General features: G+C 39.9%; 1 protein-coding gene across 5 annotated transcripts in view; it reads right to left on the bottom strand.

Annotated features, from left to right (window-relative positions):
* The window catches only part of TNIK (TRAF2 and NCK interacting kinase), a 397128-nt gene that overhangs the window by 23892 nt on the left and 353438 nt on the right, over nucleotides 1–19798 (bottom strand). For 3 of the 5 annotated variants that reach the window (XM_074190921.1, XM_074190920.1, XM_074190922.1), the window contains 4 exons: nucleotides 18523–18649; nucleotides 11277–11441; nucleotides 4853–4967; nucleotides 3694–3864 (listed from right to left, as the gene is read on the bottom strand). In XM_074190921.1, the coding sequence (XP_074047022.1) occupies nucleotides 3694–3864; nucleotides 4853–4967; nucleotides 11277–11441; nucleotides 18523–18649 (578 nt within the window). Of the gene's footprint in view, nucleotides 1–3693; nucleotides 3865–4539; nucleotides 4633–4852; nucleotides 4968–11276; nucleotides 11442–18522; nucleotides 18650–19798 lie in introns of all 5 variants that reach the window. The other 2 variants (XM_074190918.1, XM_074190919.1) reach the window with 1 other exon arrangement.

Raw genomic sequence — 19798 nt, forward strand, 5'->3', positions numbered from 1 at the left:
TCTTGCTTCTGCATTCAAAGAATCCCCTTCTCTTCCCTCTTTTAGTCCCCACTTTGTTCAGGTGCTCATCAATCTCACTCGACCTAATGCAAGAGCCTTCTGATTCCTAATCTCAGGTCTCTCTCCTCTTTAATTCATCCTTCACTCAGTAGCAAAGGTGATTTTTCTAAAATAGAGGATTGTCCATGTCACCCCATTTCCACCTCCTTCTCAAGTTCCTAATCCACTTAAGATGCACCAGTGGTTTCCAAATACAGTCAAAATCAAAATACAAAACTTTCTGACATGTAAAAACTTTATTATTTTGTCATTTCCTCCCATTCTTGGCTTCCAACACACTTTATGTACATTCTTATCTAGTTCTGCTGGCCTTCTTGAAGCTTTCCATCTCTCTGCTTTTCTGATAGCTGTCCTTCCCCTTCCCCATCCCCCCAACCTGGAATGTCTGTTCCCCTTAGCTTTTCTGATCTTTAAGATTTAGCTAAAATTCCACCTTACATAAGAAGCCTTTCCTGGTCTAGCACCATCATTCTAGTCTATTATTATATTTTTTGAAGCCTCATTGTTGGTCAGTATATTAGCTATATCCCTGCTTTATGATATTCACAAAGATAATCAATAAAATTGCTTTTATCTGAATAGGAAACAGATCTGTGAATTCAGTGGCTCAGGGAATGCCTTTACTAATGCCAGCCAGCTGCTCTTACACATTTTATAGTCTTAGAGAGAGATAGCTAAATCACTTATATTAAGAGACTTGTCCAAGGTCATATACCCAGAATCTGTCATGGGTGAAATTTGAACTCAGATCTTTATGGCTTAGAAATCAGCCCTCTATCCTCTTATACTGAATCTTTTCTATTTTTTCCCTAAGGGGTTGATAAAAACTGGCAAACAGGACTAGACTATCCAAGATGAAATCAATTCATTGAATGAAGTTATTTGGATATAGCTGCTTGTTCAAATATAACTCTACTTAATTAACTATAATCTAATCTGAATTTTTTCATCTTGCCTCAAAGGATACCAAAGGATTAAAGAGTTAGAGGTAGACAGGATTTCAGAGGCCAGATAGTCAAAAACCACTTATTTTTACAGGTAAAGAAACTGAGACCCAGGAGGGTGAGTGCTTGCACAAGATTACACAGTAAGTTTCAGACCCTTGGACCCCAAATCCTATGCTTTTACCATTGTTTTGTTAAAATAAAAATAAACTTTGCTTTATTATTATTATAAATCCCCTCCATCATGCAGGTCCATAGTCACCATCTCATATAAGCCATCTATCACTGTTGTTGTTTCTGAGACATTTCTACTATCATTCTTCTTTCCACATCTAACTTGTTCTCTTCAATAGTAATTGGGTCAAAATTTTTAATAAGGAATTTTGCTTCTCCCCTCCAAACTTCAAGCTAAAGTCCCTATGTTTTGTCAAGTTCCCTGTCAAACATATTGCTTCAGAATTTCATATTAAATTGATTACCTGATTCATTGATTCATTCAAAATTAAGTGACTATCTTGTGTACTGTTACACTGTTCCCCACTTTTTGTTAGCAAATTATCCTTTTGAAGGTGTAAGCTTAGTTCCCAAACACAAGTTCCATTTTTTTGAGGTTCAATATTTGTTTTAATGTCTTATTTTTTCTTCCAAAGCTGCAACTTTCAAGCTGAAGAGCTGAAAATATGCTCCCAAATCCTTAGTTTTCAGTTAAGTAGATTAGGAGTCAGAAAGAATTGAGTTCAAATTTTGCCTTAGACATTTACTATGTGTGTGACCCTGAGTAGGTCACTTAATTTTCTGTGGCCTCAATTTCCTCATCAGTAAAAAGGGTACAATCACAGCCTTTACATTGTTGAGAGGATCAAAATGAATTTATGTATATGAAGTATTTTGCAAGCCTGAAAGTGTGATAAATATTATTATTGGTGTTTTGCTATTCTATCCTGGCCTTCCAAATCATTAAAGGGATGTATTTTGAGATTCATTTGGTTATATAATTTGCTTCCGTGTGATTCAGTAAAAGTGGGCAGGAGATAGGGCAGGTTTGAAGAATTCTGGCATGTTAGGTCTAGTTGTGGTAACTTCCATCCCTCAATAACTACCACTGTTTTTGCCTCTTTCCTTTAGATGGGACAAGTGGATTTCTCCCCCTGGTCAGCACCTTGGTGATCTACCTCTGTGATCTGTTCAGGGTATTGGCACTTCTTGAGGTGTTCCTCAGGTATAGTTCCATGTTGCTTGAACAGTGTATTATGCTGGTTAAAGAATTCTTATGTGGCAAAGGTTTATCTCCTTCTATATGTTATTATTCTATTCATCCATCTCTATAGAGAGATCTGTTTTCCCATACTCCTCTTTCATTTTTTTAGTCCTTCCCTTTCCTTCTATCCCATCTAGAAACTCTCCATCCTCCCCAATAAATGAATGGAAAGAGTTCTTTCACTTCCCATGTCTTTTTATAGCATAGTAAAATGAGAAGAGGAGCAACTAGGGGACACCATTGGGTACAGAGCACCAGGGTTGGAGTTCAAAAGATTCATGTTTCATGAGTTCAATTCCACCCTCAGACCCTTACTAGCTGTGAGACTTTGGGCAAGTCACTAAACTCTGGTCTTATTTCCTCATTTAAAAAATGAGTCGGAGAAGAAAATGATGAACCACTCCAGTATATTTGCTAAGAAAACCTCAAATGGGGTCCGAAATGACTTAACAACAACAATAATGAAAAGACTACTGGTTCTGGAGTCAGAGGATCTTCGCTGAAATCCTACCTATGAGACTTAGGACAGATTTCATTTAATTTCACCAGGTCTTACATATCTCATCTACATCTGGACTCTGTGACCTCGGAGGTCCTTCTGGGCTTTAGATCAAGACGTCTTTGAAGTACTGTGAACCATGTGTAGAAGATAAGATTACACTTTGGGAACATAATACAGCTCAGTGTCTCTGGTTTACAATTCTACCTTCCTCATCATCCTCATTATCCTCATCCTAGGTACTATTAACATAGTGCTTAAATTCTACAAAGGATTTTATGACTATTATCGTATTTTATCCTCAAAACAACCCTAGGAGTTTGATGATATTATTTTCATCCCCATTTTAAAGAAGAGAAAACTGGGGTGACAGGGTTCCCTGATGTATCATGCCCAGGATCATACAACTATTAAGAATTGGAGGCAGGGGTGGCTAGTAGCACAGTAGATAGAGCACTGGCCCTGAAATCAGGAGGACCTGAATTCAACTCTGGACTCAGACACTTAATAATTACCTAGCTGTATGACCCTGGGCAAGTCACTCTTAACCCCATTGCGTTGGAGGCAAGAATGGAATTCAGATTTTTCCTAACTCCAGTTATACCCTCTATTTTCTTCAACTAACAGGTGCCTCATTTTATACATCACCTTTTTCAGGTAACATTTACATTTTAATTTATGAGAATTTAGGTGCTGAGGCATGTTGGGTCAGGAAATGTTTTTGAGTGGAGAGCACCTTCTCTCCCCCTTCTCAAATCACAGTCTGCTGGTGGCTGGCCTTGGTCCCACAAGGGATCAGTCCCACCCCAAATTCCAATGGTTCAATCCATCCTTACTTTGTAAAAGTAGCCATAGCCATCATGAATCATCTTTAACAGACTTGATAAGCTTAATTTTTACCCTCAAACAGGAAGAATAAAGAAATCACTCACCCCACAGAGCAGCACAGAGGATTTCAGAGTTGAAACGCTTTTTGTATTTTCGAATCTCGGGCGTGTCGCTGTGAGGCCGAATGTTCGTCGGGTTCACATTGACCACTGAAATCTTCCTGGCTTCATTGAGCTTGGCTTGTTCTTGTCTTAGTAGCTCACTGGTAAATAGAGCTTAAGAGACAAAGAAAAGAGAAAAAAGGATGAGAAACTCAAACCTAAAGTTAATTGGATGTGAAGATGACAAATGACCAAGACTATTTTCTGAAATGGGCTTGGAGTGCATCATGGAAGAGAAAACACCAAAGAATCTCGAGTCCAACACATTTTAGATTGTTTGTTCTTTTGTCTTAGCAGCAGCTCAGTCATAAGCCATCATGGAAGCAGTATACTATGAGGTCAGTGTACCGTGCCAACATGGACCGTCTGGGAAGTTTAGTTATATGTTAACATTGCAAAGTTTAGTTATATGTTAATATTGCGAAGTTTAGTTATGTGTTAACAACACAAAGTTTACTTATGTGTTAACATCACCGAGTTAGGCATTTGGTTTTAACTCTGGCGTTTTCCCATCCCCATCAGTAAAGAAGAGATCAACTTTAAAGGACCCACTAAAAAATCAGCAGGCCAATCTGTCTTAGTTAGCTGAATTTGATGATTAACAAAGCTCAGATGAGTTTTGGAGTTTTGTTAAGTTTCCAGTTAGGAAGAACGATTATCTAAACTAGCCAGACCCTTGCAGTGGGCAACATACACCTAAGAATTCAATTCAATTCAACTCAGTTCAATTCAATTCAATTCCACTCGACAAGCATTTATTGAGCGCCTACTGCGTGCATAGCACTGTACCTAGAAATCGCTCTTGGGAAATGTATGGCACTTCCTTTAAGTCCAGAAATCCCTGAGGACCAGCCTTTTCTAGTGTCCCCGGATACCCTTGGGCTCCAAACAGAAACAGAACAGAAGAGATGAGGATAAAAGGGAAAATAAGGAATTGATTTTAGTAACCCCTAAACACAGAACAAAACCCAAACAACTTCCCTTTGAAGTATTAGTTCAAGTAAAATGTCTTACATTATCGACTCCTTCATTCTCTATATCACATAGAGAATAGATACAGAAAACAAACCCAGGCCAATGACACGGTGCTGCCGCAGCTTACCTGTGGCAGAAGATTCCTCATCGTCATCCTCATCCTCATCAGTGGGGGACGTCTGGTACACTCTGGGGTCAACAAACGGGGTGAAGGAGGCTTTGGTGCTGCTCCCCATGCCGTACTATTAAACAGCCAATGAAAGCAAAGCTTAGAAGGCTCACTTATTGGTCAACAAAACAAGACTAAGAGGAGGAAATGAGTAGGACTAGAAAAAAGAACGGAGGCACAAGCCCACCACACAACCTACTCAGTTGCCCGTGTAGTTCTCTTTGTGCAGATTTCTTGCTATTATGTTAATCACAGACAAGTTGAGCATTTACAGAAACTGCCATCTCAAGTTCTGGTTAGTAAATGACTAAGCCAGGACCGTGGATGCTACCCTAGCATCGATTCATGGTGGGCTCTCTCCTCCCCACTGCTGCCTGTGGAATTCTGCCCCAAATGCTGCTTCCTCCAGGGCATTTTCTCAGGTGTCTTGAGTCAGCAATGGCCTCTTCCCCAACTCACTCAGAGCTCTGTTTGTTTTTCTCTAATAGCATACTTAATGTAGGTTATTTTGAACCAAAGGTTTAGAGCAAGAAGGAACTTTTGAGCTCATCTGGTTCTTCCCTTTTAGGGAAACTGAGGGACAGGCAGGTGGAGTGTCTTACTCTATGTCACTCAAAAAGAGACCGGCAGAGCTGGGATTCAGAGTTGATCCTGGTGCCTTCCTTTACAAACTACCTTGTATGTTTGTATTTGTTACTTTTATATTTATTTTGCATAATAAAATAGAGATTACCTGATTCTTTAAATGGGTATCTCTAGTGTCGAGCATGGTCCTGGGATCAGAGTAGTCACTTAATGTATATTTATTAACTGAAAGGCTATATGACAATGCTTGCTTGTGTGTAAGTATCGTATCTCTGGAGCAGTTAGGGGGCTGCAATGGATAGAGCACTGGGCCTGGAGTCAGGAAGACTCTTCTTCCCAAACATCCCTTTCTTTTTGTAAATCATATATGCTCTACACAGAGATTACCAAGAAGGGGATTAAAAAAATAAACCTTACACTAAAGAAAGGAAACATATAAGAAATAATTTTGATTCTAAATGTCTTTACACTTAAAAAAAAAGACCAAACAGCATTTTCAATGGAGCCATAACATTGGCTGGAATTCTCTTCAAGCTAAATCAATCATTCCAAGTATATACTAAGCACCACAATATGCCAGATTATTTGCAAGGTGTGGGGGACAAAAATTGAATGCCCCTGACTTCAAAAAACTTACATCCTACTAAATAGACAGAACATATATGATAAAGAATGTCCAACATACATAAATTATGCATGTCTATACTACATATTACATGTGTATATATACATGAGTATTGTATGTGTATACTTCTTCCCCAAAGGCATTCATATTCTGCACATATGTAGTGTAATTTCTTTTGAATATTATTCATAAAAACTTAGAAATTTTAATTTTTAGAAAAACATCTAGAATTTTTGTTTACAATTTCAATATACAGATCACATTTTTTTGGCATATTCTGTTCATCCTTTAAATATAAGTCTTTCAGGCAAGCTATGGCTAAAAAAAATGACTGGTGGGTTTCTTCAATCCCTTCACTTCAGATAGAACAGTTGGTTTCTTTTAGTCAAGCTCCATTGGGTCAATAAATTTTCACTCAGTTCCATTCAAATCTATTATACCTTAACTTTCTGGAATTCTTAACTTTTTGTGTGTGACTTAAGACCACTCTGGAAATCTTGTGAAGCTTGTAGACCCATTCAGTTTTGAAATATATAAACTAAAGATTGACAAGAAACCCTAAAGTTTGGTGAAAAGGAGGATGTTATTTTTTACCAACTCAAGCTCATGAGCCCCATGAAATCTATCTGGCCCCTTTTGCAGTGGGAAGGGATCCAAGAATCCCAGGAAAGGACCTTGATCTGAAGAAACCTAAAAATGAGATTTCAGGCAAATGTTTGACAAAGTTAATGTAATGATAGCTATGACGTTTGGAGTCTCCTTCCATCCATACTGATGGTAAGCACATGGCATCAATACAGTTGGCACTAGACTCCACAAGATTCCCCAAAGGGCCATTAGAAAGAACATGGAAGAGTGCAGTCTCTATTTCTATGGAAGCCCAGAAGATTGGTTTTGGAGTGCCTCCCTTGCCCCTGTCCTTGCCATTAGGCATCTGAGCATCACTGGTGATGACAGTCTGCTTTATTAGATGGAATCATGACTCATCCTGCAGGATATCTTGGTGAAGGTGCCCAGCTGACCCCTTCAGATCAGCTTCACGAACACTCGCTCCTCTCCTAGGCTGTGTGCACTCCATCCTGAGTTCTAGTCCTCTGGGACGTTCACAAGCACTGGTTCCAACATTTAAGGGAATTTCAGAGAACAATTGTTGCCTCAAGGCCCTCATTTTATAAATTTCCCTGGGAAGTGAGAGGGGATGTTGCAAGGCTAATGACTTGCAGAATCATATCAACATGCTTGCCATGTACCAATGGAGGAGTCATTCAGGATTTTCTTCATTCCTGTCAACTAGAGAATTTTCTCTCTTCAGTGTTTCCCTATGAGGCACCTCCAAAACACAGTTCAACAAATTTTCTTTGGATCTAGAAGACTGCTTCCAATTTTTTGATGTGGATTTCCATATCCCCCCCTCCTCCCCAAAAGTACTCAAGGAAAAACAGCAAACAATTCTGCACTGTGCTTCTCATAGATACATTCATTTTCTTTTTCTTTTTTGCAAGGCAATGGGGTTAAGTGATTTGCCCAAGGCCACACAGCTAAGCAATTATTAAGTGTCTGAGGCCGGATTTGAACTCAGGGACTCCTGACTTCAGGGCCGGTGCTCTATCCACTGCACCACCTAGCCACTCCAGTACATTTATTTTCAACCTCAGGGAGAGTCCACATATTGCAGATTATAGGATCATAGACTTTAATGACCATCTGACCTAACCTCCTCATGTTACAGATGAGAACAATGAGGCACAGATTGACCCAAGGTTGTATGAGGTAAGGTTTGAATCTAAAATATTTTGGAAAAGGCTCTAAGAGAAAGGTGAACATATGTAACAGAAGAATTATCAGGCCATTGCCAAGGAAGATGAAATTCTAGTTGCTCTTCTTTTATCATTTATATCCATATCTTCTAAGGCAATTGAGCATCATCATCGATTGAACACAACCTGGAGTTCAAATCCAGTCTCAGACACTTAGGTATAGGACCCTAGGCAAGTTGCTTCACCACTTTCTACCTTGATTTCCTCAATTGTCAAATGGGAATCATAGTCATAATCATAATCGTATAATAGCACCTAGAGTAGGTGCTGAATTGGGCCACTCATTGGCAACATAATTCATAGAGGGCCAGACCTGGGCCCTGGGCAAGTCACTTAAACCCCATTTGCCTCAGTCTCCCTGAGTTGGAAAAGGAAGTGGAAAACTACTCCAGTCTCTTTGCCAAGAAAACTCCAAATGGAGTCTGAAGAGTCAGACATGAATGAAAGTGAACAAGAACTGTTGAAGAAATGTTAATTCCTTTCCTCCTCTTCTTTCCTTCCCTCCTTCCCTCCTTCCCTCCTTCCTTCCTTCCTTCCTTCCCTCCCTCCTTCCCTCCTTCCCTCCTTCCTTCCTTCCTTCCTTCCTTCCTTCCTTCCTTCCTTCCTTCCTTCCTTCCTTCCTTCCTTCTCTCCTTCCTTCCTACCTTCTTTTGTTCCCTGCTTGTGTGAGGAGAGGGGAATCTAAGCTGGAGGGGGGTACAGTGTTAGCCCTCAGGTAACTGCTTACCGCTCCCCGCTCTCAGTGATACAAACATATGCTTTGGATTTTTTTCCTTTCATTGGATGGTGATGGTCGAATCTGACCATTTGGAAGAATTGAATGTATGCCCCAGTCCATAGAAGACTGCACCAAGAAGCTCAAGTATCATGATGATGACATTATTGGCACCATGGAGACTGGGCCCCTGGACTCCTGTCTTCAAGCACAATCACTTTTTTTGTATAGAGGCTCCATCTAGATGGTTTATTTCTATAGCAGGTGCTAAGTATGTCCTTGTGGTTCATATAGAAGCCTGTGCCCTCTGCTCCCCATTGTGCCACAGACAACTGATTGTTCACCAATGTCTGCTGATAAATGAGATCTAATCTTGGAAAGTGTAGGACAAACTGAGAAGCAGAGAATCTCTGAATTGGAAGGGCCATCTAGCTCCAGTTCCAGCCCAAAGGAGCATTAAACCTTGGCTGGAATATCTCCAGGGAGGTGAGTTCACTACCTCTGTAGGAAGTCCATGCTCCTGGTGAGATGGTGCCAATTGTTAGCGATCTTTGCCTGACTCCAAGCCTAAATCTGTCTCTTTGAAAGTTCTTATTAATATTCTTTGTTGGGTTTTCTGGGGCTGGAGCTGAAAAAAAATGATTCTTCTTTCTCTAGGTGGTAGTTTTTCAAATGATCAAAAGGAGCTTTCAAGAGTCTTTTTATATTGTCTCTTCTCCAGATCCCCCCTGCCCCCAGCCCAGTCTGGAGGGACTCAGTACATCAATGGCATAGAAAACAGAAAATATTAAAAGGGAGATAATTGTTGGAAAATCTAAATTCTGCCAGTGGGACTGGGCAATTTAACTGTATTTCAATAACTCAAAGTATTAGAGACTTGAAGTTTGAAGGGAACTTTTTGATTCAAAATCCTCATTGACAGATAAGGAAACTGAGGCTGAAGGAATTAAGTGATTTGCTGAGGATCATCTAGCTAACAAGTATTTGAGCTAAGACTGAATCCAAACCTAACATTCTATACACTGCACCAGTTAGCTACTCCCCCTAACTCTTGTGAGAACCAGGGCAAAGAATAGATTGAATTTTCCATTTTTAGATTAAAGGGAGGGGATTAGGTATATATTTGGAAAGAAGGAAATTATAACCAACAGCAATTTTTTCTTCCACTCATGATCCTAGAAGTTTGATGCTATTGTTCAGGAGTTCAGTTGTGTCTGACTATTCATGACCCCATGGACCATTCTATCCATGGAATTTTTTTGGGCAAAAATCCTAGAATGGTTTGCCATTTTTCTTCAGTGGATTAAAGCAAACAGAGGGGAAGTGACTTGCTCAGGGTCACATAGCTAGTAACTGCTTGAAACCAGATTTGAATAGAATCTAGAAGCTAGATAGTACTTCATGTACACCCAAGGTCTGCTCTTCTAACTAAGGTTCCATAGGATATGGCTTCCCTCATCCCTGACCCTAAGGAAAATACTGTTCTTATCTACTTCGTAACATTGAATTTCAAAGTTTGTGTTAAGAGACATGTTTTATAAGAGAGCTGGTGGATGAGATCAAAAAACAAGAGAGAAAACACTTTGAAAACCATTTGTGTGGGGCTTTGCTTTTTGATTCTTAGATCTACATAGTTGATTTTTTTAAGTACAATAAACTCATTTAGCCAATCCCATTGGACAGCCAGAATGCTTGGTTTGTGAGCATTGCATAATGAGACATTATTCTGTCTTTTCTTTGCAAGGTTTATGTATTAGAAAGATGATATTAAATTCCCTCCTTTCCCCCACAAGGTGGAGTCAGGATAATGATCTTTCTGAAGATGTGCACATTTGGTGACTGTGATTCTTTCCAAACATGTATCAACAGCATTTTGTGAAATCTAGTTTGGCTGTGCTCATCTAAATAGGCAACTCAGATACTGGTGCCGAAATCTTTAAGCTACAGTGATCTTAACCATCACAGCTTGGCATTAGATTGCCAATGAATCTTAAAGCTTGGGTTTTATGATTTGGCTATCACTAAATAGATAGGGGGCCTTCCTGGGTTTTGGTTTCCACACCTCCCAATCAAAAAGGAAAAACTACAAGATTTCAAAGGGTCTCTCCAGCTCTAAGACTATGAATCAGAGCAGGGGTTGGCAAAACATGGAAAAATTATGACTTTATCCTTGTCAAGACTTTCCAGGCTGAAAACTCCCTTCACCATGGCAGATCAGCAGCTTTCCAAAAGTTTAGAGTTGTGCAAAGGTTAGAGTGGGAGGGCTTGCATTCAGGAAGACTTGAGTTCAAATCCTGCCTCTGACAATTACTAGTAAACTAATCCTGGGCAGGGTGCTTAACTGCTTTCAGCCTCAATTTCCCTTTCTTTAACCTGGGAATAATAATAGCACCTACCTGCCAGGGTGCTGTGAAGATCAGATGAGATATTAGATGTTAATTGTTTTGCTATCAAACATTAGCTATCCTATTTCCCACAACTTTCATCTGTTCTCAACAATGGAACAAGTAAAAACCATGAGAAAAGAAACTGGAAATAACTCCAGAGAATGAGGCAAGCTTCACCTCTAGGAGAGGTTAAGATCTTAAGTACACTCACGAGAAGAGGCAAATGGTCAGCCCTAGATGCTCCAGAACCTACTTCAGTCACAGAATCCAGGTCTTGCTGATGGGTTGAGACCCGCCCGAGGGCCTCTGTAGGTGTCCCAGCCGGAGAATGACTTTGCTGCACGAGGTCAGGGAGATTGATGTGACCAGCAAATCCATTGCTGTCAGGGTGCGCAGTACGCTTTTTCTCGCCAGATGACTGTGGAGGAACAGAACAGAAAAAAAGGGAAAGTGCAGTTAAATGTCAAAGCCCACACTATGGAACCCTTCCTCATGGAGCCCTACACCATGTGGATTTAATAAGTCAAATTGATCTCTACAAAAACAGAGAAGAAAGGCAGACCCCATTGGGAGAAATATAGTAGCAGCTCTGATGCTCCCCCATTGCTGCCCATGTTGACCAAAGTGTAAGGCTGGCTAGTGACTAGCTCTTTAAACCAATGGAATCACTTGTTTCTTGGAAACATTAAAAATAGTGGTTGAGGGGCAGCTAGATGGTATAGTGGATAGAGCACTGGACCTGGAGTCAGGAGTACCTGAGTTCAAATCAGGCTTCAGACACTTAATAATCGCCTAGCTGTGTGGCCTTGGGCAAGTCCTTTGCCTTGCAAAAAACAAACAAAAAAAATAGTGGTTGAATTTCTTGGAACTGCCAATATTTTTTGGAGCACAATCATGATCCAAAAACAGCACCAAAGAATAGCATTTCTCTGCTTATTTTTATTTCACAAAGTACATGTCCAATTTCCATTAATGGTTAATGATTTAGAGCTGAAACTTATACCTTCCAAATTGTTTAAAATCAGTTCTAGTCCATTTTTTCCTTTCTGTTAGGTATTGTGTATCTTTCCTCCCTCTACACCAGTAATCCCCCCCCATTTTTTGTGTCCTGGGCACCTTTGGCAGTCTACTGAAGATACTGAACCCCTTCTCAGAATAACGTTTTCCAAGGTATTAAACAAACACATAAGAAGAATACAAAGGGAGGCATAGTTTATAGAGGGCCTCCATATTGGGGTTCCTATCTTGCCTTTGATCCATACTAGTTGTGTGACCATGGTGAAGTCTTACTTGGTAACCTAATAAATACTAAGACTCTCTGGATATAGAATGCTGTGGAAGTTAGGGACTGTTTCATTGTCTTTGCAACCCCAATGCTTAGCACAAGGTGAAGAAGTGAGTAGGTGCTTAAGAAAGCTCTGGACTACATCTGGAGTATTCTGTCAAGTTCTTAGGGTTACATTTTAGGAAATGAACTGGAAATTAAGTAAAGGAATTGGGACCAAGATAGTGAAGGGTCTCCATATTATACAACTGAATTAATCATTTCCTCCCCAAATTCTCCTTTCTTCCCAATTTTCCTATGACTGTCAAGGGAACCAGCATTCTCCTAGTCACTAAGGCTCACAACCTAACTATTATCCTCCATTCCTTACTACTCAGTTTTGTGATACCCATTGATCCTCTTCAAAAATGATGGAGGGGATGGCTAGATGATACAGTGGATAGAGCACTGGCCCTGGAGTCAGGAGTACCTGAGTTCAAATGCGACCTCAGACACTTACTAATTACCTAGCTGTGTGGTCTTGGGCAAGCCACTTAACCCCGTTGCCTTGCAAAAAAAAACTTATTAAGGTTACTTGATTTGCCCAGGGTCGCAGAGTCCATCATATGTCAAATTGACCTATGTCTTGCCACTGGACTCTGATGAGTCTGGAGGAGAAAACTAAGTTGATGGCTTTGTTCAGGTCTGCCTCACTCCAACCCAACTCATGCACAAGTCAAGACAACCCTCAGGTCATCAGTCCTCTTCAGGAGTGGAAGATGAGCAACAACAAACACCACAGTTGCTGAGTATCAGAGACAGGACTTGAATTCAAATCTCCCCATGTCCAGGGTTGGCACTCTTTCTACTCTATCTCATTGTCTCTCAAATTTTCTCATTTATCCTCCTACTACATGTGCCTTCTTCTCCTTATGAATCACTGACAGTGTCATTTGTAGGTGGTCCCCACCTCAATATCTCTCATATTCCCCTTCCTCCATTCACACAGCTACCATGCCTTCCATTTCAAGCTTTCATCAGTTCTCACTGGATTAGTGAACTTGTCTCCCAATTGGTCTCCTTGACTTTCCCTTCTCCGTCTATCTTCTGAACAGTCATCAAAATAATCTTCCTAAAGCACAGATCCGGGCAGTGCTCAAAAAATTTTCAGTGACTTCTTGTTGCCTCTACGCCAAAATACAAACACCTTACTTCAGTATTTAGAGTCCTTTGCCATCTGGTTCTGACTCACCTGCTCAGATTTATTTCACAACCTTCTTCCTTTGCATCCATATGTCAAGCCCAAGAGGTCTGCCTGTCCCTGAAAGTTGACATTTCATGTGCCCCTGCCTGTAAAATTCCTCTTCTGCGTCTTGGAACCCTTAACTTCTTGCAAGGTTTATCTCCCCTTCTGAAACCTTTCCTAGTTCATTGAGTTCTCTTCCTCCAATAATCTAGTTTCAGTCCCTCATGTTACAGAAAGGCTCAGAGAATAAAACACTTTAATTAAGGGCACACAAACAGTATTCAGAAGGGACAGGATTTGACCCCAATTCCTCTGTCTCTGACTCCAGTAGAAAGGAAAGAGAGCAAGGATTATTTTTTCGTGTCTTAATCTATAGATCTCAAGCAACTAGCGAAGTGCCTGTCTTCATTTATGTTGAATCAAATTGAATGGTGAGTTCTAAGGGTCTCACCACAGCCAATGTCTGGAGTTGCCTGGATATGGGGGTCATCAAAGTTAAAGGGTAGACAGAAGAGAAACTGAGGGTTGGGCTATTAAAAATGCAACATTAAGAGTATGTCTGAAGATGATGGCAAGAGGGACGGGAGAGGAAGAACGCTAGCTAAATTTGGTAACTTAGGGTTAGCTACAATTGCTATAAAGTTGGGATAGCAATGACAATGATGATGACGATGGTGGTGGTAATAATAATAACACTTATAAAGCACTATTTAGCACTGTGTTAAATTCTTTACAATTATTTTCTCATTTAAACCTCCTAGGAGGAAGAGTGCCATTATAATTGTCATTCTTAGTTTGCAATTGAGGAAGCTGACGCAAACAGAGGTTAAGTGATGCACTCAGGGTCACATGGCTTATATGAAACTTAGGGCAGATTTGAACTCAGGGCTTCTTGACATCAGGTCCAGTGTTCTATCTACTCTATCACCTTCAGATTAGGAAGAATTATGAAAAAGAGTGTATCTTCATTAGCTTTTTCTTCTTCAGAATTTCTCTTATATTTGCTCATTCATTTATACAAATTTCTTTTTAAAAAATTCAGTTTATATGAAGGTCCTTCTTTAACTCATTTAGTATTAAATTAATTTGGATAGTATTTTTCTTTTTTTTATTTAACCCATCCATAAACATTGAATTTCCTTCCAAATATTAGATTTTTTCCCCTGCCAATATATTTTTTTCATATTAGTTATATATGTGAAATTGTTCTCCAAATTTATATACATGCATGTGTGCATGAGAACATTAATCAATTCCAAACTATTTCATGTCTTTTTTGTAAATTATATTTTTTCAAATACAAAATGATGTTATTTTGGTCTTTATTGCCATCATGCAAAAATGCAAATGATCTTGTATCTTGTGACTTTTCTGAACTCATTTAATGTCTCAGTTTTTCTATTTAGATTTTCTGGGTACATTATCATGTCATCTGTCAAGAGTGATGTTTTGACTTCTTTTCTAGTGAATATCCTTATATTCTCTTTCCTTTCTTAAATGTGATTGCTGCCATTTACAGTGCTGTCAAATGGAAGTGATAAACATATGATTTTCTATTGCATATATTATTGGCTCTTGGGTTCAAGTAGATCCTTTTGAAATTTGTTGAGAAAAAAGTGCTTCTGTTCCTGTTCTTTTGGGAAATTTTCATTTAAAGTCATAAATTAATGTTGGATTTCATTAAAGGCATTTCTGCACCTTTTGATATAGTCATTTTTGTTTTTAAATAATACTGAGCCAGTCTTGGGTACACAGTATAAATCCTATTGTGGCTATGAATAATTAAAATATATTGATATATTGCTAGCTAGTCTTTTATTTATTGTTTGTACCTCCCTACCAAGAGAAAAAACAAACATATGGCTGGTTCAGATCTATTGTCAGGACTATGATATACCGCTGGATGAGCAGCATGGGGCTGTATCACCCATCTATATATCTTGGAAAGGGTCTGTAGAAGGACAATGAATTTGGAGTCTAAAATTCAGAAGAAGGAGGAGGGCAGGCTGGTTTGTACTTGGGAAACTGAACAAAGCTTTTATGATCTATAGTTTCTCTTTGAAACAAAGGGCCATTTGTTTTAAACAACATTTTCCTAGGAATGATGAGGATGATGATGACCATCATGATATTAATAACCAGTATTTTTATTTTATATTTTGTAAGAATTTTTTCATTTGCTCTTTACAACAATTCTGAGAGTGTGCTATTATAAATGACAAAACTAAGGCACATAAATGTTACCTGTTTGCCAAGGGTTACAGAGCTGGCAAGTGTGTAAGGTAGGATTTGAACTTGGGTCTTCTTGATTTCAGACCCAGTCCTCTGTTTCATTTAGCTCCCTCATGAGTATGAAATAAGGAAGACTATAATTTAAAGAATTCAAATTGTGGATACCCTAAAGATACATTGTATTGATGACACAATAGCATATTTTAAAGGAAGAATTATCTAGAACCATTCCTGACAAAGATATAATATCAAAGGAATGTCTGCTGGCATGCCGGCTGGCATGATGCTGTCATTGACCTTTTCCCCTTACTGCTAGTACCTCCACTTTGAGATTACCTCCCACTGATCCTGCATATTATCTATCTTTCATACTGGACATGGGTATTGTGTTCCCTGTAATGAACTTTGTTTATTTATTTATATTTTTTTTTAGGGTTTTTTTTTTTTTTGCAAGGCAAATGGAGCTAAGTGGCTTGCCCAAGGCCACACAGCTAGGTAATTATTAAGTGTCTGAGGCTGGATTTGAACTCAGGTACTCCTGACTCCAGGACCAGTGCTCTATCCACTGTGCCACCTATCCACCCCTTGTAATGAACTTCTTGAGGACAGATGCCGTACTGCAGCCTTTCTTTTTGATATTTAGCATAGTGACTGGCATACAGTAAACACTTAATAAATGCTTGTTGATGAAACTGGCAGTGGCATTATTTGACCTGTCTCTAATTTGAATTTGATAGGGAATGATGATAATTCAACAGGTATTTGCTCTAGCATTTATTATCAAAGACATGGTCTTTGGAAATAGGTAAGATTTTGAATTCCAAGTCATAAAGAGATTGTCATTCCATATCTATGTCAGCCAGCAAAAGCTGCCCACAATGTTAGGGGAAAGATATTGTCCTAAACGCAGCTGTCATTGATTTTGAGCCATTAGCAATGTGTCAGTTTATGTCCTTCAGTTTATGCTGATATTTGATTCACTTCAATTCATTAAAATTTGCCCGTCTCTCTAGTCACAATGGCACTGGCCATTTCAAGTTTATTTGTTTATTCTATTGCATGAACCTCTCTCCATAGAAAAACACATCAGTAGGTAATGTAGCCCTCAAGAGTAAGTCAGACATAGATCAGGCTCCTTACAACTATATATCTGCCTTCTGCCTCTCTTTCCTAGATACTCCTAGCCATCACGAACTGCCCAGGATCAAACAGTCAATATATATGTCTCTCAGTACTTGACTCCAAAGCCATTGTTCCCCCATCTTGGAAGTGCATCCCCTCCTTTATTTCTATCTTTTAGAATCCTGGCTTTAATCAGTCCGGGGTTTTCTACATGAGCTCCTTCCCCATATTCTTCTATGCTAACAGTCCCTTTCCCTCCCCCTCCCCCAATTATCTTGAATTTATTTTAACATATTTTTATATAGTTCTGTACATCTGTTATTCTCCCCTCTTCTCCCCTCCCTGTCTCAGTCCCTCAGTTGAATGTTAGCTCTTTGAGGTAGTTAACTTAGATGGCACACTGAAATAGAACACCAGCCCTGGAGTCAGGATGGCCCGAGGTCAAATCTGGCCTCAGATATTTGACACTTATCAGTTGTGTGACCTTGAATGAGTCCCTTAACCCTGATTGTTCCCCATCCAGGGCCAGCCAGTCATCCGGATTCATATCTGGCCACTGGACCCAGATGGCTCTGGAGGAGAAAATGAGGCTGGACCCCCCACCCCCAACTCAACTCCAATTCATTTGCTTGTCATGGCATCACCTCTCTGTTGTCTTGATCTTCTTTGAGAACAAAGGACAAACATCAACAGCTCTTTTGAGGGTCAGCATTGTTTCATTTTTTTCTCTATCTCCAGTACCTAGCAGAATACCTGACCAGATCAGGTGCTTTATGAGTGACTGCTGACTGACTGATATTGTGTCTTTGAATACTGGTAAAGTGGGCAGGGAATGCAGATTATTTTTCTTAAACTATTAGGTAAAAAAAATGAAAATGAATCCTCAGTACATATAATTTTATATGTCTGATTCTTTGCACATTGCTTGGAGAACTTGGGGATATCTGGTGGGGGTGATTGAAGCAGGGTGGACTGACCACTGGTGGGGTGGGTTTGGGGGTTAAGAAGGAGTGCCATTTGTTCACTCATACCCTAAGAAAATGACCAGCTTGGATGATGGGAAAATAGTGGTTGCTAATATTTTTGTTGAGGAAGTTAGGGTTAAACTAAATGAGTGGAGTTAAAAAAGCCCAACAAAACAACATCTGTGCTAGGGTCAGTTCCATCAAACACCTTTAAAAGTTCTTTGTAGTGGTTCTATTCAGCAAAAGCCACTAAAAGAGGACAATTTTCCTGTTCAACTAACTGGATAACGCTTTCTTCAAACTACTGGCTGTCTTCAGTAAACAGATAAGAAAGGCTCTGAAACAAGATGGAATGGGGTCAAGAAAGACCCAGCTGTACATTTTTAGGGAGACGTTTCATGGCTAGGAAGCCTTGCTTCATATCCCCAGGCTCCAATTCTGCATTCACATATGCATATCGCCTGCAGAAGAATGGGAGTACAGTAATTAAATGATGCTGTCAAAGCAGAGAGGGATATGGAAAGAGGGAGGATGACAATTAAAATCACTCATCCATTAGGAGTGGCCTTTTCTGTCTTCCTTTTGTGCTTACACAGAGTATGTGCAATCTGTGACAGTTCTGAGATAAAACCACATTCACTTTCCATCCATATTTCTCATCCCAACTCACCTCTCTTATCATTAAAGTTCCTTCTCTTGAAATGCTGCTAAATGTGTCTGCGTGAGAGGTCTCCAGGCCATGGGTTCCAACCATTGCCATATTGTACTGTTCATTACTTGCAGGAGCTCCTGTGGGTCTGCCAGAGAGGAGGGAACAATATTTATTATTACATTTACTTCTAACCCACATGAAGTAAATAACTTCTTTTGGTCCAAGGCAATTTTCTACCTAAAGCTGACTCCAATGGTAATGAGAATAGCAGAAAACCCAATTAAGAGGGTTTGTTCTCATGCCGCCATCTTTGCTCCCCCCCCCCCAAGAGAGGTCTTTGTTAAATGGGATGCCATTTAGACCTTTTCCAACTAGCCCTCCTATCTATAGCTAATTAAGCACAGCTGTGGTTGGCTTTGTGCAGTTTCATTCTAAGGCCAGCTTGCCAAAACAGTGTAGAGAGAACATAAGATCTTCTCCAGAGAAGGCCATCAGTCAACAGTCAGCAAGTATTTATTAAGCAATTACAATATTCAAAGCACTATATTAAGGACTGAGGATACAAAGAAAGGGGGAAAAACCCATCTCTCCCCATAAGGAGCTATCATTCCAATGGTGGGGGGGGGTGACATGTAAAGTTGACAGAGATTGGACCCATGCCCTTTGTGTGCTCTGGAGAAAAAATACAGTGTCCTTCACACAGTAGGAGCTGTACAAATGTCGGCTGACTAGTCATAGCATACTCTATACCCTTCATAGGGCTTTAAAAATGGTGCCTTTAGTAGGAGCTTTAAAACTGGTGGCTGACTGACCATAGAATCTGTGCCCCTCACACAGTAGGAGCTGTACAAATGTCAACTGACTCATCCTAGCAGACACTCTGTCCTTCACACAGTAGGCACTTTACAAATATTGGATGACTAGCCATGGCATGCATTGTGTCCTTCCCACAGTAGGTGCTTTACAAATGTCAGATGACTAGTCATGGCATACACTGTACCCTTCATATAGCAGGTGCTTTATAAATGTCAGATGAGCAAGTCATGGCATGCATTTTGCCCTTCACACAGTAGAAGCTTTACAAATGTTGGACGACTAGTCATAGCATACACTGCGCCCTTCATAAAAATGGAGCTTTAGTAGGAGCTTTAAAATGGTGGCTGACTGACCATAGCATGCATTGTGCCCTTCACACAGTAGGAGCTGTACAAATGACTAACTGGTCATAGCATACACTATACCCTTCACACGGTAGGTGCTTTACAAAAGTCAGATGACTAGTCATGGCATTGTG

This window comes from Macrotis lagotis, chromosome 6, assembly GCF_037893015.1.
Source record: "Macrotis lagotis isolate mMagLag1 chromosome 6, bilby.v1.9.chrom.fasta, whole genome shotgun sequence".
In the NCBI taxonomy this organism is placed as follows: domain Eukaryota; kingdom Metazoa; phylum Chordata; class Mammalia; order Peramelemorphia; family Peramelidae; genus Macrotis; species Macrotis lagotis.